Source organism: Thermobia domestica, chromosome 1 (genome assembly GCF_964235325.1).
Source record: "Thermobia domestica chromosome 1, izTheDome1.hap1.1, whole genome shotgun sequence".
NCBI lineage: Eukaryota > Metazoa > Arthropoda > Insecta > Zygentoma > Lepismatidae > Thermobia > Thermobia domestica.
Window position 1 is genome coordinate 147,863,627 of NC_137454.1, and position 22,733 is coordinate 147,886,359.

The following is a 22,733-nucleotide window of genomic DNA, read 5'->3' on the forward strand; positions in this document are numbered from 1 at the left end:
GTTGATATCCGCGCATGTTGGTGTGGTACATTAGTTTCGCTTATCAACTCTTCTTAGTTTTGGTGTTACTGATGACGGCCAACTTGAATCACAACTGACAACGGTCGATAAAGTATGATAGGCGAAATGAAAGTAGTAACGTCAAGAAAAAGAAACAGAAAAATAGAAAGGATGACAGAAAGAACTATTAAGGACGCAGTTCTTATATGGAATGAAATTTGACAAATACAGTATTATTTCTGAACAAAAAGCATAAGAAAATGGAAAGTCAATGACATTCTTAAAAATGGTAAGAAGGATTATTGTTGTACGTGGAATGCGTAAAACTAACAAATTATTTCGAGGGGAGAATGAGCCCGATAGCCTCCTAAATACGTCACTGAAAACAATTCTGCTCCCCTGATCCGTCAGAGCATTGTTTTTCAACTTCATAAATATTTTGAACATCGTATATATATATATATATATATATATATATATATATATATATATATATATATATATGGGAACGTCTTACCTGTCCCCCCCAATGTTGAAGACAGATTTGCGCCTTTGCTGCTTTGGGAGCCAGTGCAAATATGTGAAGAGCAAACCAGCAGGAAAAGGATGGAATTGCACAAACGCAATCATGTTGCTCTTTTACGCTAGCGCCATTCAAATACAAAACAAACTCTGGACTATATCGCTAAATTGTGATAAGTAAAACCAGAGAAGTTTCAATGTATGGTGATCATGAAATTTACTCTCTTCAATGAATAAGAAAAAAAAAGTTTGGTTTCAGATTAATACAGGATTATATTCGACACACGCACACACACACACACAAATATTTCTACTGTTAATGGCGAGCGAAACACTTATGCTCCTTAAAAATACAATAAGTATAAGAGATAATTGTTTATGTTGTATTGTAAAATATATATAAAATATATAATAATAATACGTAAAGCATTGTTTCATAAAAAGTCGGAAACATTGAAATTTTATACATTGTAATTTTATACCTGTGTATTTCGGTGCCGGCCCGACCTGACAAAATGGTGTTAAAAAATTTGAGTAACGATCAGCAATACCTTTTGAACATTTGCCGAGTCGTTTCAGAAGGTTTCTGTCCTCCAGACCTTCTGTAGAAAAAGCCTGGACCAATTGTCATGTCCCATTGTTTGACGACTCGTAATTTACTCCAAAAATCCCGAAGAAGCGCTTCTTGGCTTGCACAGTATGTCAGAAAAGTATATGCACGAGTTTGGTTTGAAATAAAGCGAAATTCTTCTCTCACCAACGGGACTCGACACTTATGGCTATTCGCTCGATCTGCATCATTTCTTCCAGAGGAATTAAGAAGAACCGTGTATACTGTGATTAGTTCCAATGCTTACTTTGCCCATCCTGAAAACTTGTCGTTGGCAATTATCACCGACAGCAAGTAGGACATTCGAGTCTTAGGATGGAGAAGAGGAGGGATAAAAGTGCGGGGAAAGCAGGTGGACGCCGTGTCCCCACTTGCAAAAAATAATACACCGTACCCCAGTTCCTAAGAAATTACAATGGGCTAAGATGACAGGGGGACGGAGTGACGTCATGCCACTACATACCGTCCCCTACCTTTTCAAATCCACTTTTACCCCTGGAGAAGTGTAAAAAAAGTGTTAGCAGAAGAAGAGATCAAATCTATGTCAATTTGTTGATCCGAAAGTAAACTTAGACCAAGTAAATATCATGAAATGATCGATTGGTTCTCAATGGACGTCACCAAGTCACCATTAACAAGAGAATTTTCTTCGAGCCAGATAGAAGAAATTATTTGAACGGCGACTACAGTTTCTGAGGAAATTCGATGTTTTCCGTGCAATACGCAAGCGATGAAGGCTTTATTAGGGCAAAATTAGAGTCTCGAAAAAATGCAAAATTTTGACTCTCAGCAAGACTGTCAAATGTAAACGAGCCAAAAAAAAAAAATCGGAAACAAGTGGGTTGGAGGGTGGAACTCGTTTTGCAGCCACCTCCTCTGGTGGGTTCTGGGGAGTTTCGGAGTGTATGTGCCAAAGCAAGCTAAGAACTGCAAGGAAAGGTTTATCAACAATTTTTCATGACCTACTGTATATTCATAATGTGTTTTGGAAACACCAACATAATTTCTTCGTCTAATTGATTATAATTTCTAACCATATAGGAACAATATTGCATCTCACTTTTCTCTTGTTTTTTTTTTTTTTTATTTATTTATTTTCAGCCTCAGAATGCTTCAGTGTGAAAAAAAAAAGTTATAGGTGTGCAGCACAATTTTCTTCATAGTATCGTGCGGGTTGCATAGCTGCCGCCATAAAAATATTCAAGTCCCATGAAGTAAAGGAAGGAGTTGACCATTTTTTTTTTTTTTTTTTTAGATTACCACTAACACGAGAGAACTTTTCCGCAACCCGGCCAATGGAAATTCAGAGAAATATTTTTTCGGCCCACCCTATTGGACGCGTTCTTAAAATTCTTCATATACAGCATAATAAATAATTTGACATTTGCAATGATTTAATCGTTGATCTATTTACGGTTTCCAGGTGTATATTGATGTGTGATTTAGTATGAGTATTTCCAAATATTTAATGTTCTTAAAAATTACGTAACATAAGCAAGTGCGAATAGAAAATTACCATTTTCCTTGTCACTTCTTGTGTTAGCACTTGGATCAAGGGAATTCTGAAAAGAAGAAACAAAATACTTGTTAATACTGATGTTATTTTAAATACAATCATGCTTATAATAAGTAATGAACAACCATCCATCTTGCTTTAAAAAGAACTCTGCGCTAGCTCTTAGTTACATGTTTTGAACCGTAAATTAGCAAGGAAGTACCTAGCATTGTGAAGAACACACACTTATGTTCGTTACAATCATGTCTAGAGTTCGTAGTAAGAAAATTTTATACTTGTATTTTTAGGGGGAAGGAAATATAGTGAGATAACACGTTTCTGAACAATTTTTAAGTTGTAGATTCCAACATTTATCTAGAAATAACGAGGAGAACGTTCATTGCTTTTTGATAGATTCGCAGTCAATGGCGAAAGAAGAATGCTCGTAACTACCTTCTCCGTTTTACGGAGAAAATAAAAACGTACAACTTAATGCGTTCCAGCAAAAGAAGAAGTAAATCTTATGAGAAAGCGTAAGATCTGGAAACTTTAATGAGATCTATGTTGCTGTATTTTTTTCGTTAAACTCTTAACAACTTGTAGAATTAAAAGTACCTAATCCATGTCACCGAAGAGAAAGACGACGCATTCTTAATTCGTAAGAACATCTTTCATTCATCAGCGAATTTAAATTACTACCAGTTGCAACTATTTGAATTTTGGTCACATTTTAAATACATTTTAGAAACTAAATATAACATCTAACAAACTTGGAGTTTCAGACTCCTATGAAAAGTTACAGTTTTAAAATTCGAACTGTAAGAAAGAAAACAAATTAATATAATGTAGATTCTTTGATATCACTTGCTCATCCTACGAAAAATGTATAGAGTCCAGTCCAGATTTCTGCACTCGTGTAAGAAAACGTACGTTTTGTTATTATCCCACAAGTACCTAATTTCAATAATAACGTTGATTAAATCATATTTGGTACGAAACTTTTTTCTTTGAATATAATAATACCGTAATTCAATTTTTATTTATTTATTTTATTACACAAGTCTCCTTTGTTGAGTGTACTTGTAGCTAGTGCTCTCAAACGGGTCGGGTTGGGTCGGGTCAGCTCGAGTCGGGTCAACTCGGGTCAGGTTGTCGGGTCGGGTTAGTCGGGTCAGCTCGGGTCGGGTTGTCGGGTCAGGCTACTCGAGTCGGGTTGTCAGGTCGGGTCAGTCGGATCAGCTCGGGTCGGGTTGTCGGGTCGGGTCAATCGTGTCAGCTCGAGTCGGGTTGTCGCGTCTGGTCAATCGGGTCAGCTCGGGTCGGGTCAGTCGGATCAGCTCGGGTCGGGTTGTCGGGTCAGGCTACTCGGGTCGGGTTGTCAGGTCGGGTCAGCTCGGGTCGAGTTGTCGGGTCGGGTCAATCGAGTCGGGTCAATCGTGTCAGCTCGAGTTGGGTTGTCGCGTCTTATCAATCGGGTCAGCTTGGGTCGGGTTATCGGGTCGAGTCAGTCGGGTCAGATCGGGTCGGGCTGTCGGGTAGGGTCAGTCGGGTCAGTTCACTTTGGTCAACTGAGTTTAGGTTGAGCTTAAACTCGGCTGGAGTCGAAAGTTGCTGTTTTTCACTAGCTGCCTAATTAAAAATAGCAATTTTCAATTGATTTTATAGAAGCTATAAATCTATTTTGAACACTTGCAGCTAATGTTTTTATGGTAAATGCTTATTTTTGTACTTGTGTGTATTTTAATTTTTAAATGTGGAAGATTGATTTTACCAATCGACTGTAATATTAATATCTACGCCAATATGGAGTCTGGATTTAGAACAAAACAAGAAGTTGTTTAAGCAAGGCCAAAAGAAAGATTGGATATTGAAGACCAAGCCCAAGGGGGGCCGCGGTGGCTCAGTGGTATAGAATTCATCTCTGGTGCATGGTGTCCATGGTTCGATCCCAGCTTGTGCTAAGTGGGCTTTGTGGTGGAGAAACGCCATGTAGTGGGTTTTCTCGAGGTTCTGCTGTTTCCTCCCACTTTCTTTATTCCACCATTTCATTCATTTCTCATGGTCACCATATCCCTTAGCCTCGGTGCAGAATTGAGGGACCTTAAACTGAGTATTTCATTTTATTTCACCAAGCCCAAGAACATCGAAATAAGAATAAGATAAAGATTGGATATGCAAGACGAAGTGCATAGTAATCTTGCTCTTGGCCTTGTTTTGGTGATCACCAAGTAGCGATGAGCAAATTTTCTTGCTTTTCATATAGTATGAAAGACCATAATCAAAATCACACTTGGTCTTCATTTGTACCAATGAGGCGAGCATTCTTGGCTCTTATATAGCATGAAAGACCACCAAGACTACGAAATGCAGGACCAAGACTTGACTGTGCAAGACAAAGAATAAGACGCAATATTGATCACCAAGACCTAGGGTGCGAGTTGTTTGAATTTCATTTGTTGGGCTGAAAGTGATGAAATAAAATTAGTACTTCATAATTAATTATCATACTGTATTTGTAAATTTTAAATTACAAAATTTATATTATGTATCTTCTTACTTGCAAATATGTATACTGTAAAATACGTTTTAATTACCGAGAAAGAAAAATCAAAGTGGCGCGGGTCCTGGAATCATAAGAACCTATTTTGGAATGAAAGTTGAAGGGTTGGAAAAAATCACAGGTGTTCTCCCGTTTCCTCATCACTTATCATTGTAGTTAAACGATTTCCTTTTGCCTCCGCCAAGAGACTCTTGCTACTGCCTTCCGAGAAGACCCCCTGCCGTCCGAGCAGGTGAGAAAACTGAACTTGAATAAAAATTTCGTCACATGGAACTTAAGCAAGAAAAAAATAAATTTCTCCCACGTCGGACATTGGTATCAGTTATAAAAAGAAATAACCAAACCTCAAAAGTGCCAAATATTCATTAAGATGCATATACAAATCCCCCGCTTGATCTAGCTAGTGGTTAACGTGTAAGACTTCGGTACATGTGGTCCGGGTTTAATTCTCAATGGGAGTGCATTTTGGCGTTCACAAAGTGTGGTGACCATAGTGCTCTCAAACGGGTCGGGTCGGGTCAGCTTGGGTCGGGTTGTCGGGTCAGCTCGGGTCGAATTTTTCGGGTCGGGTCAATCGGGTCAGCTCGGGTCGCGTTGTCGGGTCGGGTCAATCGGGTCAGCTCGGGTCGGGTTATTCGGGTCCAGTTGTCGGGTCAGGTCAATCGGATCGGATCACGGGTCGGGTCACTCGGGTCGGGTCGGGTCAGTCAATTCGGGTCACGTGAGAGCACTAGCTGTAGCACAGTAATGTGCGATTTGGCCACAATGCTTCAGATTTACGTTAATAACTAGTCTTCACTCTTGAACATCTCTGGAAAATTAATAATTTTAGACCATTGGAATACTTGTTTAGTTCTTTGGTTTTCAAATTTATATTGAACTAGCGTCAATTACCCACTTCGTTGACTTAAATAACAATAATTAGTAATATGTTGCGTTAAGTCAGTCGCTTTCTATTACTACTGAAGCGCTCTCTGATATCGGTCATTTTCGCTCACTCCTTTATTTCTCCCCTCTCCCTCCCCCAAGCTGAGGGGCTGAATTTGGATTTAAACGGCATCGAAAGTGTCACCGTTCATCTCAGCGGCCCCGAAAACTATTGATTTCATACTAATATCGGTCATTTTCAACCATTTTTATATATCTTCCTCCTCTCCCTTGCCTGAGTTGCACCATCAAAGTGAAATAATAAAAACACCCCACGCCCGAATCTCATCTATGTTGAAAATTTGATCGAGATCGGTCGGGTGGCTCAACAGTTATTAACTCACAAACATAGTCACTTTCATTTTTATTTATATAGATTACTTTTATTTCTTTCCTACCTTTATTATCACATTGTCACGAAAGTTCCAAGGCAACACAGCGAATCGGCTGAGAATCACTGTGTTAACTGAATACTGAAACTGTCAATTTTCATTTAATAATAAGTGAATTCATGGAGTCGGCAGTTCATACGGGATATAAATTCGATTTTACTTTCTTATAGAGAAACTGACACTGTATCGTTGGACTTGATTTAAAAATAAATAAATAAATAAAACTTTGCCACTGTCTATAGTCTTCGTAATTACTACGGCTTTCCTACTTCTCATTACAAGATCTGTGAGACGCCGATTAACTTCTTTTATTTCAAACCAAGCAAGCTTTCAATTAGACTTTTGCGGATTGCGATATTGCAACCGGCTAATGCTTTTTTTTCTCACTATTCTGTCTTTGACCTATTAATACTTTCATTTTTCCAAGGAGATTCGAAAATCCTCTTAGGATATATGTTACTACCACTTCTTTTTCACATGCTCTGAAAAGAATAAAGTCTCTATCTAATACCGGAAGCAAAACAAGTATAATACAAAACATAAAATACGCATTGAAGAATGTTCAAATTAGCCGCCAAGTAATCAGTTAACTTTTAACTTCAATATTTTTTTCTAGTATGTAAAGATACCTTTCTCGTCAACATTTCCTTTTTCATAGAGCACACTTTATTTCAGGAAGGTAATCTGTCTTGCACAGAAGAGAAAATTTTTCGTTTAATGTCCTTGTTCATCAAGATTTAATTGAATATAACTACAACTAATGATTTCTCCTGGTTTATAAATGCAGGTACAGTGGTATAACTAATAGTAAGAGTATCCTTCTTGAAAAACAGCATGAAAGTGTCTTCCACATCAGAGAAAAATTGGTATTATTACGACAAAAGGGCAGTTACGACTTTAAACTTAGGTTTGCACTTATCTTTATGAATGTGCATATCAGAACGTCATTTAGGATTGGTAAGACTCGTAGCTAGGGGTTCATTCACGTTGCTAGATCATAATTAACGTCTTCTTTAGGTGAATTATAATACAACGGCTTGTAGAATGATTAGAAAGTGTTCGCTATACTGCTGCTAAAATTTTCAGTAGTAAACTAAATACAGAAAGTTTAAAATTAACTGTGCTTTAATACCTGTAATTAACTGTGCTATGTTTCATGTTTTTAACCCATTGATTTGTCTGGAAAATCATTTTTCTGATTTCTTTGAAGACATCTGGAATTTTAATAGTTTGGTTTTACTATGTATTTAAATATTTCTTATTTCGTAAAAGTTAAATTTTGTTAGAGATCATTTAAATATTTAATAATCAATTATAATGTAAATAATAATAATAATATTCAATGTATATGTAAAAAAATCATTCTGAAAAAGCAAGAGAGATTTAACTGAAGAAATCAGTAAAAACCACATAATTAAAATTCCACTCCATTTCAAAGCAAACAAATATAATTTCTCATGTAAATCAATAGACTAAAATAGAAAGATGTCGTAGATATAGTACTCAATACCGTTAAATAAATATACAGGGTGTAATAAAATGTATCACAATATTTTGGCAACAGATTCCTCACATTAAAATTTAAAAAAAAAAAAAAGTTCATATGAATCTATGCTTAGTGGATAGATTCGAAGTTATAGGGTGCCAAAAATGTGAAACAAGTGAAATTTAAAAGTTCACAGCTCCACTACTATGGGACTTAATCGTTGTCGGGGAAGGGAGGGCCCGGTGGCTCAGTGGTACAGCGTTCACCTCCGGTGCTTGGGGTCCCTGGTTCGATCCCCGCTCGCGCCGTGTGGACTTTGTGCTGGACAAATACCGTGCTCCTGGGTTTTCTCGGGGTTCTCCCACTTTCTTCATTTCACTCATCTCTCATCATCACCGTCTCCTTTAGCCTAACCGGCATAACCGTGGGACGTAAAACTTAAAGGTTTAATTTCATTTTTTTTAATCGTTGTCGGGACAAGACATCAGTGAGGAACTGGCATGTGAATTATCCAAATGCCCATGTTTAAGAATGCTCCAGTACTTGCACACACCGATTTTAGAGAGGTGAGTGGAGATTGATCAAGTACTCCCAAACAGTCTCTCTAAAAATGATTGTCTATTCCTAAAATATTGTGACATTTTTTTAAACTCCCTGTACAAATAGAAGACATGGAAATAACTCGAGAAAACCTATGTGCACGATATTGTCCACGTCATATGATTTGAAATCAAGCATCAGAGATGAACGCTAAAACATAGGGCCACCGGTCACTCTCTCTACCCACATTTTAGGTCAACATAACCTGTGGCAATTGTAATGAACCTTGTTTATGAATAAATAGTTATACGAGATCTAAACTTATTGAAATGTTCTACAATTGACGCATGAGACTGCAGTGAACTTTAAAGCTTTTTTCTTCACTCACGAACAAGGGCGCCCATTAGGGGGCCAAGGTGGGGCGTTCGCCCCCCCCCCTTGAAGAAATTGTACTTCGGAATTTCGAAAACTCAATTGAATTTTTAGAATAGTTACAGCAAATTTGAAACTATATTTGAAATTCCACTTATACTTGCTCCCCCTTGGAAACCACAACATGGGCGCCCCTGCTCACGAATAATGCATTTAGTTTAACTCTGAAATAGCTATTATTGATTAAAAAAGAGACATAAACAATGTTAAAAGTTTAATCAATATTACTAAATAAATACATTAACAATTACAAATAGTTTAAACTTCTCTGGAACCCTAGACGCTTCTTCTATGCAAATATTTCATAAATAGTAGATATGCATGCATGTATTTTTTAATAATTGAATTTTAAAACCTTTGAACTTCCGTAGGTGTGGGAACTGTACACCTGTCGTTGTTTACTAAAACATATTCAGCGAAGCAACAGAATTAATCCTACATTGCACTCAATACGCACAATATGTAATACACCAGTCTATTTTGAAGTGCTCGTTTTGGTGTAAATTATTAACAATAAAAATGAATATACAAAAAGTTTATATTTAAAAGATTATGTACATATTTTAAGAACTTCAGACAGACATGCAAAAAACGTGATGTGAATAGACGTAGTTTCTAAATTTGTTTTATTTCAGCTTCTATTATTTCTGGTTCAATGCTTAATTATGATCCCAGTTCTCACTCTCTTGTAATCGTCTGCAGATAGGATTTTAACAAAACTGATTTCTAATCGCCGGACAATTTTGTGGAAAATTTTAGAATTAGTGCCACCATAAAGGAACTGGAACTTAATATTTTTTCTTTTATCTTCAAAGCTGAATTGGATTTAAGTTTTGTCTACAAAAATATACAACATTCGTTTTCGTTTTATCTCAATATTACAAACACCGTTAGAACGAATTTGTCTACAATATTTAAAAAATGAAAATTCTATTCACAAAATACTTTGTAGACAATCTTGCAAAAAATAAGATTTTACTTCATTTGCTACCTTTTTGTGTCTATATTCACGAAAGGTGTGTAGTAAGCTTTTTGAAACCGATGTTTACTGAAGGTAATGGAGTGAGGGCAATGAAACGATAAAGCGCTTACTATTCTGTGGAGACCTCTCAGTTTTTATGTGTTCATTAATTGGATTTAATGTTCTCAAGAGATATGGTGATAGGACATTCATCTATGGTATGAAAGGTTGCAGGTCTAATACCTTAAATTTATTTTGCAATTTAATGTAATCCCTCCAATCGATCTAAAACCATATATGGATTATCGATTGGAACAGTATGTGCATAGCAGTTACTGTTCTTACTTTACAATGGGCCATCTGGAGCTTAAATCCCATTGTAATGGCTATCCTGGCAGAGTCTTCCTTGAACTCACATGCGGAGATGACACCTGTACGATGCTGTGATGGACTTCCTTTCAAAATTATGTCTACATTTGTTATATTGTTAGCTTGTTATATTTTCATAGGTATAATCAGGTCTATATGAATAAATAAATGAATAAACATCAAAACTAGCTTTAGAATATCACATTACAGCGAATTGAGGTGAATTAATTCCTTTCGAAGCTATTGACATTTCTCCCAAATTATTATCAGTATTATTTCTCTATTTTTATTTTTTGAAGATTATTGCAGTCCATCAGTACTTAATTTGCTATTGTTTGAATTATTAAATAAGTTTTGATAATACTTTGTCTTAAGATTATATTGCAATTTATAAGTACGATGTTAATGATTTATTTAACTAAGCTGAGCCGCGTCGAGTAGAGCTAAATGATACAGTTAATGCAGTTAAGATTTTAAAGTCATTTAAAATCCCTTGGTTAGAACACTGAAGACAGAGTATCTGGATTTTAAAATGTCGGGAAAAGAAAAGAATCTCATTACAAATACGTGTAACTGATCTTAGAATATATACATTATACATTAACAAATGTTTATAAACTATAGAACTCTCCTCAATAATAGAAAGGAACCAGAGAGAGTGACAGATTATTGACAATGATGGGAGAACATTTAAACCGTTGAAATCTAGATTAAACTTGGCAACCATTGCAAAACCGTAAGTGCATAAATAATCATCTGAAACAAGTTGGAAGAATAATATACAGTATTCGCTTGTAAGCTAATTCCTTTCACATCTGTACTCCATTTCTATTTTAAGGACAATTGTTTACTGCAAGTACTATGCCTCTTGGGTGTTCCAGTTCTAATACTATCTATCCGCGTGTGAATCAGAGACGGTTTCTCTAGGTAGTAGAATAGGCTAAAGTAAGTCTACCCTAACTAATTTGAATACGTAATGTACTGATTAAGCCTTTAAAATATGCATGAATTACTAACAAAGGACATCACCCAATTGTCGGGCTTCGATTTCAATGATTTTTTTTTCTGATAGAGGACATGTATGTATTATTTGTGATGACATAAATTTTTGCCATGGTGCATGTTTTCTAATTTTCTATAATTTTTAAGAGTTGTGATATGGTTATTAGAGATTACTGCAGAACGGCAGCCATCTTGAAATACGCCATTTTGAATTAAGGTCAAGTTTTTTAAAATGAGAATAGGGTAATATGATACATAATATCGGGCTAGAATTTAATCAGGAAGACAATGAAGTTAGTTTTAAGATACGCCCATTTGTGAAAAAGTTACAGGCATATTAATTGTTTATACTTACTACGTGTGTAAGTCTCTTATCTCCGCTTCTAACCCGCGTAGTAATGATAATAAGTGGATAAAAGCTTCGGTAATACATATTATGCCTAGAGGGAATTGATACGGTAAAGGTATCCTTGACGGCAGCCATCTTGAAATCCGCCATTTTGAATTAAATTGAAGTTTGAAAAATGAAAACTAAAGCATGTGACACCTCATTTTAATAGCAAATTTTCCCCAAAAGCCTACGAAGCCTGCGAAGTCGGCGGTGTGTATATCAGTATCACCACTAGATCCTTCGTTTTTTACTAAAGTCTATACATCATAACTCTATCACTTACAAATTCTACTTTCACTACCTTCTCATTTAAGCGTTTACCAAGAATCATTCCTACAACATTATGACCTCCCTTTTCATTACCTGAGTAAAACATTCTATATCCTTCGCTGTTCAACACTTCATTACCTTTCCATATAACTTTAAAAATTCTTACCAACTCTACATTATTTTGTTTCATTTTCTCTTTAATATTTTCTAATTTCCCTCCCTGTAACATGAGATGTAACACGTGATTTTCTAATTTCCATGTCTCTATCATAAACATTTTGATCTTGCATGTCTTTTCTTCTCTATCTATCTTCTCATATTACTTTCTCGTTCAATAATTCTTGTCAAGGCATCCCCCTCCCGGAGATCTGAATTGTGGATATTCTACCTCCGGAACTATATTTATTTATTTATAATAGATTTCAGATAGAGGCCATTTTACACTGAAACATTTTAACATTTTGACCTGGGAAAGACCTTTGTGCATATGCTATAATTCTGCTGTCAGCGAACTAGGGAAAAATAGAGATGTGCTTTCTCGTTGCCTTATACCCCGCAGTATGCCAGCCGTTAATGTCACTCTGACCACGCCTGGGACTAATGCCGAAGTTACCCTACTAATCTCTATAGTTTGTTAGTTTCCGCCTACTTGGCTAGTAGGGAACGGCTGTCTTATCCTAGGACAGTCTTTGTCTGGCTACTCCATTTAGACCAATTTGGTAGGGGTGGCCCTTCTCGCAGTAAACTACCGCCGACATCGGTCTAAATTTCACTGTAGCACGCAATCCTCCCGACCCGACACATAAATGTCTTCGTAAAAGTGGTGTTTATCGGGGAGGTTATAAAATATGTTAAGTATTAATAGTTGTCTATAATATTTCATGTAAAATAAACATAGAATAGGAAATTTGCAAGGAAAATACGACGAATGCGCTGAATGATTTTATGTATTTATTTATTTACCTATTTATACAGTCATCATCTCCAACAGTAGGCTGAGGAGAAACGTTTAGCAATAAAACGATTTCAAAATACGTTATCTAAATAATAAAGGCTATATGAAATCAAGCAAATCGAAATTCATATTAAAGTACTGCAAAAGTTAGTTTATTATTACTATTAAATTAATATGTATATGATAAGAAATTAGTTTGGTGACTAGATTTCATTACTTACCTCTACCGAATCGCTTTCAGTTTGGACGAAAGGAGTAGACAACACAAATCCAATCCACAATATTACAATTGCAAGTGTGTGAGAAACGTTCAAAATCCGTCGTGACTCCATGTCTGAAAATGGAAAAAGAAGAACGGCATAAGTAAATTACAATAATATTTTAAAATTAGTTTTCATATAGAATGGGTCATTGATCATTTAAAAACAAAAAAAGAAAAAGAAAACTAACTTTCAGATGTGAGTATCAATTTTCAGTATTGCCTAGTATCCTGATGCAATTATTAGGGGAGTTATTTATATTGAAAGGTAACGCACTCCGATCTAGGAAGTAGAGACCTGCACGGGCCGGGGCCGGCCCGCGGGCCGGGATTGGGCGGGCCGACTCTGTTATTTCTTTTGGGCCGGGCCGGGCTTGGGCTGGCCGACACTGATTTCTCTTCAGGTCGGGCCGGGCTGGGGCCGATCAAATGCAATTCTTTAATCATTATTGACTTTCGTTAAACGATAATTGGAATAAAGCAGGGACGCGTAGTGCATATTACCGCTGTTACCGGAGGTAACGGTATAAATATGACAGTTTTTCGTTTTTCCATATGTCTAAATTTCATCATCAACATGAGAAGATGTTTACATATTTTCCTTTCCTTTCTTTAAAAAAAAAAAAAAAAAAAAAAAGAGTTCGGACGGCCTATGCCGCATTTACAATGCCAGCGCCAAATAGGAACTTATTGTTGTTGATACCATAGATTTCAGAGGTAACGCGAACCCCGATAGCGGTCATTCACTTCAGAAGCACCTTTCAGCGTACCAGCCAGGGCCAGAAGCATTCTGCGCACTCGTATTTGGACGTTCGGAATGATCCTTATGTTACCGTTCGGCTGACAAGGAACCCTAGGTATCTATCAGAGCCCGATTTTTATGAAACTTTGTATATAGATAGAGTACCTTGGGAGACACGCACAGCCAAAATTGTAGCTGCAGAATCCAAGACGTTGGGACACTAGGGCTCGAGAAAGATCAAAAGTGGAACATTAATACATTAAGGACATGGTGAGAATATACACGTTTTTCTTTAAAACTAGTCATTGTAACGACACGAAATAAGCATACATGGATACGAGGTGTTATATTTGATCTGTTAAAGGTGATAAAAAGAATATCCATCATCTTGGAAGATTCCATGTTGAAACTGGTGCGATTGGTGTAAATGAGAAGAGGGTCAGTTTGAACGTAAATTGACACAGAAACCTGTTGGTGAAGTCTGTTGTGGGATTACACTATGCCTATGCTTCTGGTAGAGTCGTTTAGATACAAAATGAACAAAGGTATCTAATGACACTCGAGCAGATGGAGCGCTATGAGTGAACAGATAGGAGTTCAGATTTCTGTTCGAATTACTGGGAATATAATAAATAGTTACAAGTTAATGCTAACCATGGCATTATTATGAAGAACCCGTCGTATCAGCACATCCACACCAATTATATGTTGACTGACACAAATCATGAAGGACTAAAATTATATTTCGCTCTGTTTTTCTAGTTGCACTGATCCCACTCATGGCGCACCATAACCTGCATCTGTTCAAGTGTCATGAGATACACTTTGCTCATCTTATATCTAAACCACTCTGTCAGAAGCACAGAAATAATGTAATCCCACAACAGACTTCACTAACTGGTTTTTGTGTCTATCTTCAAATTGATGCATCGCCTGACCCTCTTCTCATTTACACCAATCGCACCAGTTTCAATATGGCCTCTTTCAAGATGGCGGATATACTTTTCATAAGTTTTAACAGATCATATCTACCATCTCGTATCCATGTATGCTCATTTCGTGTCGTTACAATAACCAGTTTTAAAGAAAAACGTGCATTCTCTCACCATGTCCTTATTGTACTGACGTTTCACATTTGATCTTTCTCGAGCCCTAGTGTCCCAAAGTCTTGGATTCTGCAGCTACAATTTTGGCTGTGCGCGTTTCGCGAGGTACTCTATCTATATACAAAGTTTCATAAAAATCGGGCTTTGATAGATACCTAGGGTTCCTTGTGAGTGGAACAGGAAAAAATAGAAACGTTCCCTGTGAAAACAAGGAGAATCTAGAATATCATCAGCATTCTACTCGCTCTCCTCTCGCTATAGAGGATCGAGCTGGCAGTGTGATTCAACTATACTGTTTCGTTTGCTTCCTAATCCAAGTATGGAAACTTGGCTGTAATTTCCGTATTCGTAAAGTTATTTCGTTGTCTTAACAGTATACAATTTCATAGTAATGATAATCAGAGAGAAGTAGAGATGTTTCCCGGCGCTCCTTCTAATTCATATATTTATTATTATTTAAGATTTATGCTCATTAAGTTGAAAATATTTTGTTTTTAATTTAGTATAGAATACCTACTTTCGATTCAGCAAATTTCCAGCCCTAGCCTCTAGCCTACTAGTTGAATTTGCACTTTGATGCAGTTTGATGTGTTGAAAAAGAACTGTGCAATCGTCTTCACTATGCCGTAGTTTGACTGTCCCGCATTGTGTTTGACAGTTTGACTAGTTTTCAATACGGAAAACTTGTTGCTCAAACATATAATGGAGCTTCGGTTATGGTTGGTGAGGTAGGAAGCAGAAGCCTTTCGTTAAACAAAGATATACAGAAGTCTATTTTTTTCATCGTCATACCCATAGGCTTTATTTAGTGTTAGAAAAGTCCGTTGACTGTACAAAACGGTGTAAGTTTTCTCTAAAACTATGTCGTGACTTGCTTCTTTATTCTCGGTCTTAAAAAAAAAAAAAAAAAAAAAAAAAAAAAAAAAAAAAAAACTTTTGAACTATGTAGTCACAGACCCGTATCCAGGGGGTTTAGGGGGGCCGGGTCCCCCTAAATTTTTGCTGCCCCCCTAAGATTTTCACAGTAGGCTTGCAAATGAACTATAATATGGTGATGAAGTATAATAAGGTTGGATCGGCCCCCCTTAACTTCAGCCGCTCCCCTACATTTTTGGGCTGGCTACCGGCCTGTGTAGTCAACAAAAGTATCCCAACAGCCTCAAACACCAGGTGGAACTATAGAAGTAGGATAAATGATGTACTGTATAGCTTTAAAGATGAACTGTTAGGACTCTTTAAATCCATGACGAAAATATCGACGAATGAGATTCTCAAACCAGAGTTCGTGCAGCAAAATTCTACCAAACCCTTCAAAGTTTTGACTTCAATTTTTTACTTAAACTCTTTTATGTTATAGGGTCAAGATAAGAAATCTTGTTCACTATCTTACAGAAGGAAATTCATGATGTAAGTTTTTGCAGAAAAAAATAAATGACTGAAGAATATCTAAGTTCATTGAGAGGCGGTTTCGATTATATTTAGTAAAAATGGAAGAACCTGAAAAGGCACACTTTTCAAAAAGATCAAAGTAAATGAAGTGGGATTTGACTCCCCCCTGAAAAATCGTTGCCAATGCCTATGGTTTAAAATGATTGATACGCTAAAAGGAAAAAAGGATTAGATTTTCTGATATTGAAAAACTAGAGATACTTGTAAAAACAACAAACGGTAACAACTGTGAAAGTGTCACGCCACGCCACTGGAATAAAGCCAAAAGTTGAAGAAGTGTGTCCGTGAAAAATGTTACAAAGAATGCAATAGCTATTTACACGTTGTGTTGCTTAGCGGCTCCACTTTCACTATAGAGGATTGCAGGCATTATGCGGTAAATTGAGCTCTGACCTTGACCTTCACTAAACCCAAAATATGGCAAGAGCAGGTGGGAATGTTTTGCCTGTCGCTAAACAATATTGCCATCTTCACTTTATGCTAAAAATCAATTAAGTTAGATTTTTGCTACAGGGAATGGAGTTTTTGTTCTCTCGATGACAGGCAAAGTTCTAGCAGGCAATGGCACCATTCGGAAGGCAAGCGTCAGGTTGTGAACCAAAGTTTAGAAAATGTTTCTGAGGGTTAGGTCAAATTTAGTACTAAATTTTGAGAAAGATTCGGGCTCGAGCTAATTATTTTAAAAAAATATCGGGCCGGGCTCGGGCCGAAAATCTCCAAAACTTTTCGGGCCCGGGCTGGGCGGGGCTAGGTACGTTTGGGCTGGATTGGGTTCGGGCCGAAAAATTTGGCCCGTGCAGGTCTCTACTAGGAAGCCAGAAATGGCATTGGGAGATGAAGCTTAAATGAAGATACTTTAAGGAGAAGGGTGAAATGAACTTCAGATAGAAAATTACAAGATGCATAATAAAATATATATAATAAATATTTCATTATGCGCATGAAGTAACATTCCCCCTATATGATAATTTTACTTCATTACAAAGGGAATATGCTATCTTCAGAGAGGGAACTTCCTCTCACATCTGCAGTAATTCGCACACTACTATTAACGTATAACACAGTTGAATGTGCACCATTAGGCCAGCTATAGTTCTTCGTGAACTGTAGAGCATGGGAGCTAATAAATGTATTGCAACACACGTGATACAACTAATGAAACTTTAATATAGTTTTGAAATCAAATTTCAATCTTCAAAACTTAGATTTGAGAGAAGAAAAATGATTTAGTGAGTATAAGAAGTAAGAGTAAAGTACTAGTTCGCTAATCAGAATATTGAGAATTTCATTTCTAGAGCTTAGAACAAAATCTGTGTAAAATGAAGATATTATACATTAATATGCATCATCTGATACATGTTTTGTGGACATCATTATAGATAGTCTGCTATCACTGAAAGCTAACTGAGTAGCTTCCATGTAGCACGGATTTTAGCTGGCCTTTAGGTTTTGATATAGAAATTATCACTTTCAACACCTTCAACCAATTACAACTAGTTTCCCGTCTTCCCTCTTTTTCCTTCCACTATATCTTCCATCACATTCCTCAGAATATAATTTCTTCTGAATCAATATCCGAATCAGTTGGTTCCTGCCTATTTTGCCGAATGCCTTAAACTACGAAATTATCGCACACGTGGACAGTCGGCCATGTTCGGCAAAACAGGAATTCATGTTTCGCCGAAAACCAGTTGAAAGGGAATTTGCATACAGAAAGGGATTTTTCCCATCTAAGTTTTCATTTTCTTGTGGTTAATTTTTGCAATTTTGCCAAGTTTCATGGAAAGGCATGCGCATCATCGTCGAACGTTACACTCCACTTAGATGCTGTTAGGTACCTTTTCTTTTTTCCTTTCCAAGAAACTTCTAAATTAACGGGATGATCTACCTTTTCTCGGCACAAAAATTTTTATATTGGACCTTATGGGGAGAACATGGCTACCGAATTTCCTCAGTTTCTAAGGAACTAGGTATCTCTAATGGAAAAGAAAAATTTTGCAGATTCTACAGAAGTTTATTAACGGGTTGAAATATTTAAATTGTATATTTGTCTGCTAGTTTGGCAGAAATAAATTATTAAAAAATAAATAAATTAGTTTCTTTTTATACAAATTAAAATATGTCTAACTTTGGAACCAATTATGGTAGAAAGATCAACTTTTTTTTGTTTTATTCCTTGAGAAGAAACGACTCTAATAGTTTTAATCACAACCATATCTGATACGCCAATTAAAAAATAGTATTTTAATATAAGTATTAAAGTCCACCTGTCAAAGTTTGACGAGGGTAAGTCCCACCCCACTCTAAGCTTGGCCGCGGAAAGGGTGGGGGATGGTGAAATGGAGGGGGTGGATGGCTGAATAAAACAGATTCTCGACCAGTTTCTGAGATTACCTGTCAGCTGCCAAATACTGTTAGCTTGATAGAGTTTGTCTCCCTCAATGGTTCCATACTAAGAGACTGGACGATGTGGTGTGAAGTATCCTCTTTTCCCCGTTACCTCTGGAAGTTCATCAAGATGCATTCTAGAGTGCGCGAGAAGAACAGTATATATCAGAAAACGCTGTTATTTTGGGATTTTTACCCCTTCCGGACAAATATTATAGCATACAGTAGTGGCGAAGGGAAGGGGGCAGAGGGGTGCCCCCACAGGATTCCGACAATGTAAAGTCCTGGCCCCCATATACAGGTGTTCGTAAAAAAAAAAGTTTTTTTATAATGTCTTGGGTATATATTTCAAATTTGAGGTGTTTTCCTGGTAGCCGTCATTTTCCAATATGGCCGCCGCCCTACGTAAATCTCTCTCTCTCTCTCTCTCTCTCTCTCTCTCTCTCTATATATATATATATATATATATATATATATATATATATATATATATATATATATATATATATATGTGTGTGTGTGTGTGTGTATATATATATATATATATATATATATATATATATATATATATATATATATATATATATATATATATATATCGGGTGGGTGTGCAAAAGATGTTAAGTCACAAAATGTTACTTTTGAGAAAACTCAATTTGAAAGTTTGAAAATTCGACAAAAATCAGAAACTACAATGTATGATTTTTTGTGTATTTTATTTCAATTAATGTCCCTTCGTGCACATTATACTCAGTTTTTAGTGCTTAACACCTTATAATAAAAAAGTTCTAGAGTTGTTTTTAGGACTATGTTTCAGAACTTGTGGACTTATCTGATTTTGCACTTAATACAACTTACAGCACTTGTGGACTTATCTGTTTTTGCACTGAATGTATATACTTATGTGATACTGTGCATAATGCTATAACATTATTTTAATGGAAAAACATTACCAGATTGCAATTAATAATTAAAGGAAGTAAATAAAAGGAAATAATATAAGATATGATGGTGGTTATGGTTAATGTCATAAAGTCATCTTTTTAAGTTTAGCAAATATAGATTTAATCTTAGCAAAACACACAGAGATTAATTTTGGTAAAAATATATTACATTTCTGTTACAGTTTCGACAGATTAGCTCTGTCTTCTATAGACAAACGTTACCTACTCAAGTAGGCATGTAATGTTTGACTGTAGAAGACAGAGCTAATATGTCGAAACTGTAACAGAAATGTAATATATTTTTACCAAAGTTAATCTCTGTGTGTTTTGCTCAGATTAATTCTATAATATGGTTAATGTCAGTTTACTAATCGTCTTCATTTGCACTGCTTTCTGTTTTATCAGGAAATACATTTCGAACGGACGATGCAGTTTTAATGACCTGTAAAACTCATGAAATACAGGGGATACAAACGGAAGCTGGTCCAAAAGATAATTCTTCTTTTCATTGCTGATTGCTATCGGTCCATTTTAGAGACGTTTTGTCATCAAAACACTTGGCTTTCTCCTTCTTGAAACATCTATAGTTTTGAAATTTTCACAACTATTGTGTGTAGTCTTGTAAAATAATACACCTGGCTTTTGTTTCTCATAGCGTAACCACTTAATATGTCTCCACAGAAAACGTTCACCAGCACTGTCACTCTTGCGAAATTGAATAGATTCTGTTAACACAGAGGGAAAATCGTAGATATCTTCAAACATTTCACGTACTACAAATTGGTTTTTCTTCCCTGCTTGACGAATTAATTGAGCCCAGTCGTGGGGATGCTCGACGTTACCATTAATTTTTTTCTTCTTTTTCTCTATAACACTATGATGTGTATCACATTCCATATGTGTATGACCTGGTATTAGAAATTTGTGGTCAATAGTTTCAAGGTTCATAGACTTCTGTAAAACTGTGAAGCACATGGCTGCAAAGTGGGAATTGCGATATCATTTGCTCCTCTTCCACCGATTCCCTCATGCCACACGAAACAAAACAACAGTTTGATTGTCACAATCGTAAACTGTAAGATTAAATGTCCATAACTGTCTTTTGTAAAATGATACTGAGTTCTGTAAACAGGTAGTTGGAAGTCATTGTTGTAAGTCAAATGTGATGGTCTTGCGTGTAATATCATTCCTAGACAGTTCTTTGTCGGAAGCTTTAGAGTCATATTCTACTTCCGCCTCTTGATGATGTTTATCCAACTGTGTTTTTATGGAAGGATCTCCGGACACTTTAAGTTGAAGAAATAACTTATCACATACTTGACATGTATCTACGTGCGGTTTCTTTATTTTCAAGTTCATTTTGTGGAATTCACGCTCATACAGACGTCTACTTACGGGAATCCCATTGCATATTCTCTTATACTCCTCATATAGTCTCGAAAGTGTCACGTATGGCGGTAAACACTTTTTACTGGAGTCTCGTCGGTAATAATGGCTTTCATATGAGGGAACTGATTGAATGTGTTTGCTGCGAACCTCTTCCAGTTCATTTTCGGACTTGGTGTTTGGAAGGTTTGTGGGTTCCTCGGCTTCTAATGTCTATAACACTAGAGAGAGAAGCACGCTTCTTTTGAATTACAGACTCTATGAAGCTTTTGCTTTCACCAAAAATACACAAGAAGTAACTTTTACCTACTTCCATGTCTTTTACCCGACACTTCGATGTGATACAAAACCGTCACTTGTCGATAGTGCTGCTTTTCAAAATCTTTTTGTCTGATTCTGGTTCTCTGCTTATTAGCAATATTCAGCAAACTAGAGATATACATAACTCTTCGATTATAATCATCAAGAGCCTAGTAATTGTCAAATATATTTCTAAACACTTCTTCTGAACACAACATTTTACATTTTCTTCTACAATCTCCGGGAAGCTGAAATATACGAGCTAGAACGCATTGCCCTTTCGAAATAACATATGATTGACCTGTATTTCTGAGACGTTTTCTCGTTTTACGAATTTTTCGTGTATCGCCATTCAAACCTCATGATTCTTTCCGTCCTCTATTTTCACGTGACCTATCTTCCACAGGTACCTCGCGTTCAATGTCAGATGTTCCTGGTTTCTCTGATAAATTGTGCAGATCTGTACACTGGCCGAGCACAGTAATAGATGTTTTCCCGTCTCTCTCACTACTATCTTCTTTCATTACTTTTCTCTTACCAGTCTGTTTCTTGCGTCTCGTCCTATGACTTTTAAGCTTCTCTTCTGCTTCGGATTCTGTTGATTCGGATGCAGAATCATTTCCATCAAAATTCGGGTCTATTTCCATTATTGCGCATAAAAATATTCAAATACAGATAGAAAACACAAACAGAGTAAAATGATTGTATTTGTTTCAAACAAATACTACTTAACCTCTGAATAATATGAAAAACCAATATAATTCGAATAGTAACTAAGCAAATAATTTACAACCTCGTTTCTCCTTAATATATTTCACATAAGTTTATTGCTTGCATTTCTTTCATTCACACGATGGAAATGTTTTCAACAATTAAGTGCAGTGCAAAACATGTTAAGTCACATTTTAGAGGACTTACCTTTCTTTTCACACTCATATATGAATGAACAAAGTTGGGAAAAACATGTTAAGTCCACTTACTATGGACTTAACTTGTTTTGCACGAAATAGAATCTGTATGTCAAACATGACTGAAAACGCACGGGTTTGTAACATCATTGAAAAACCTGATAGGACTTAGCCGAGTATACACAATTGTAGAGAAAAATTTTCTTATTCAGATAGCGTGAAAAGCTCATTTTTTACCATTTTGGACTTAACATGTTTTGCACACCCACCCGAGATATATATATATATATATATATATATATATATATATATATATATATATATATATATATATATATA

At 36.2% G+C, this 22,733-nt stretch overlaps 1 protein-coding gene across 2 annotated transcripts in view; it reads right to left on the bottom strand.

Moving 5' to 3' along the window:
• The window catches only part of ImpL2 (Ecdysone-inducible gene L2), a 175,010-nt gene that overhangs the window by 47,623 nt on the left and 104,654 nt on the right, over positions 1-22,733 (bottom strand). For both annotated transcript variants that reach the window (XM_081764295.1, XM_081764305.1), the window contains exons 2-3: positions 13,134-13,246; positions 2,649-2,694 (exon numbers count right to left, since the gene is read on the bottom strand). In XM_081764295.1, the coding sequence (XP_081620421.1) occupies positions 2,649-2,694; positions 13,134-13,244 (157 nt within the window). In that variant the 5' untranslated portion in view covers positions 13,245-13,246. The remainder of the gene's footprint in view (positions 1-2,648; positions 2,695-13,133; positions 13,247-22,733) is intronic.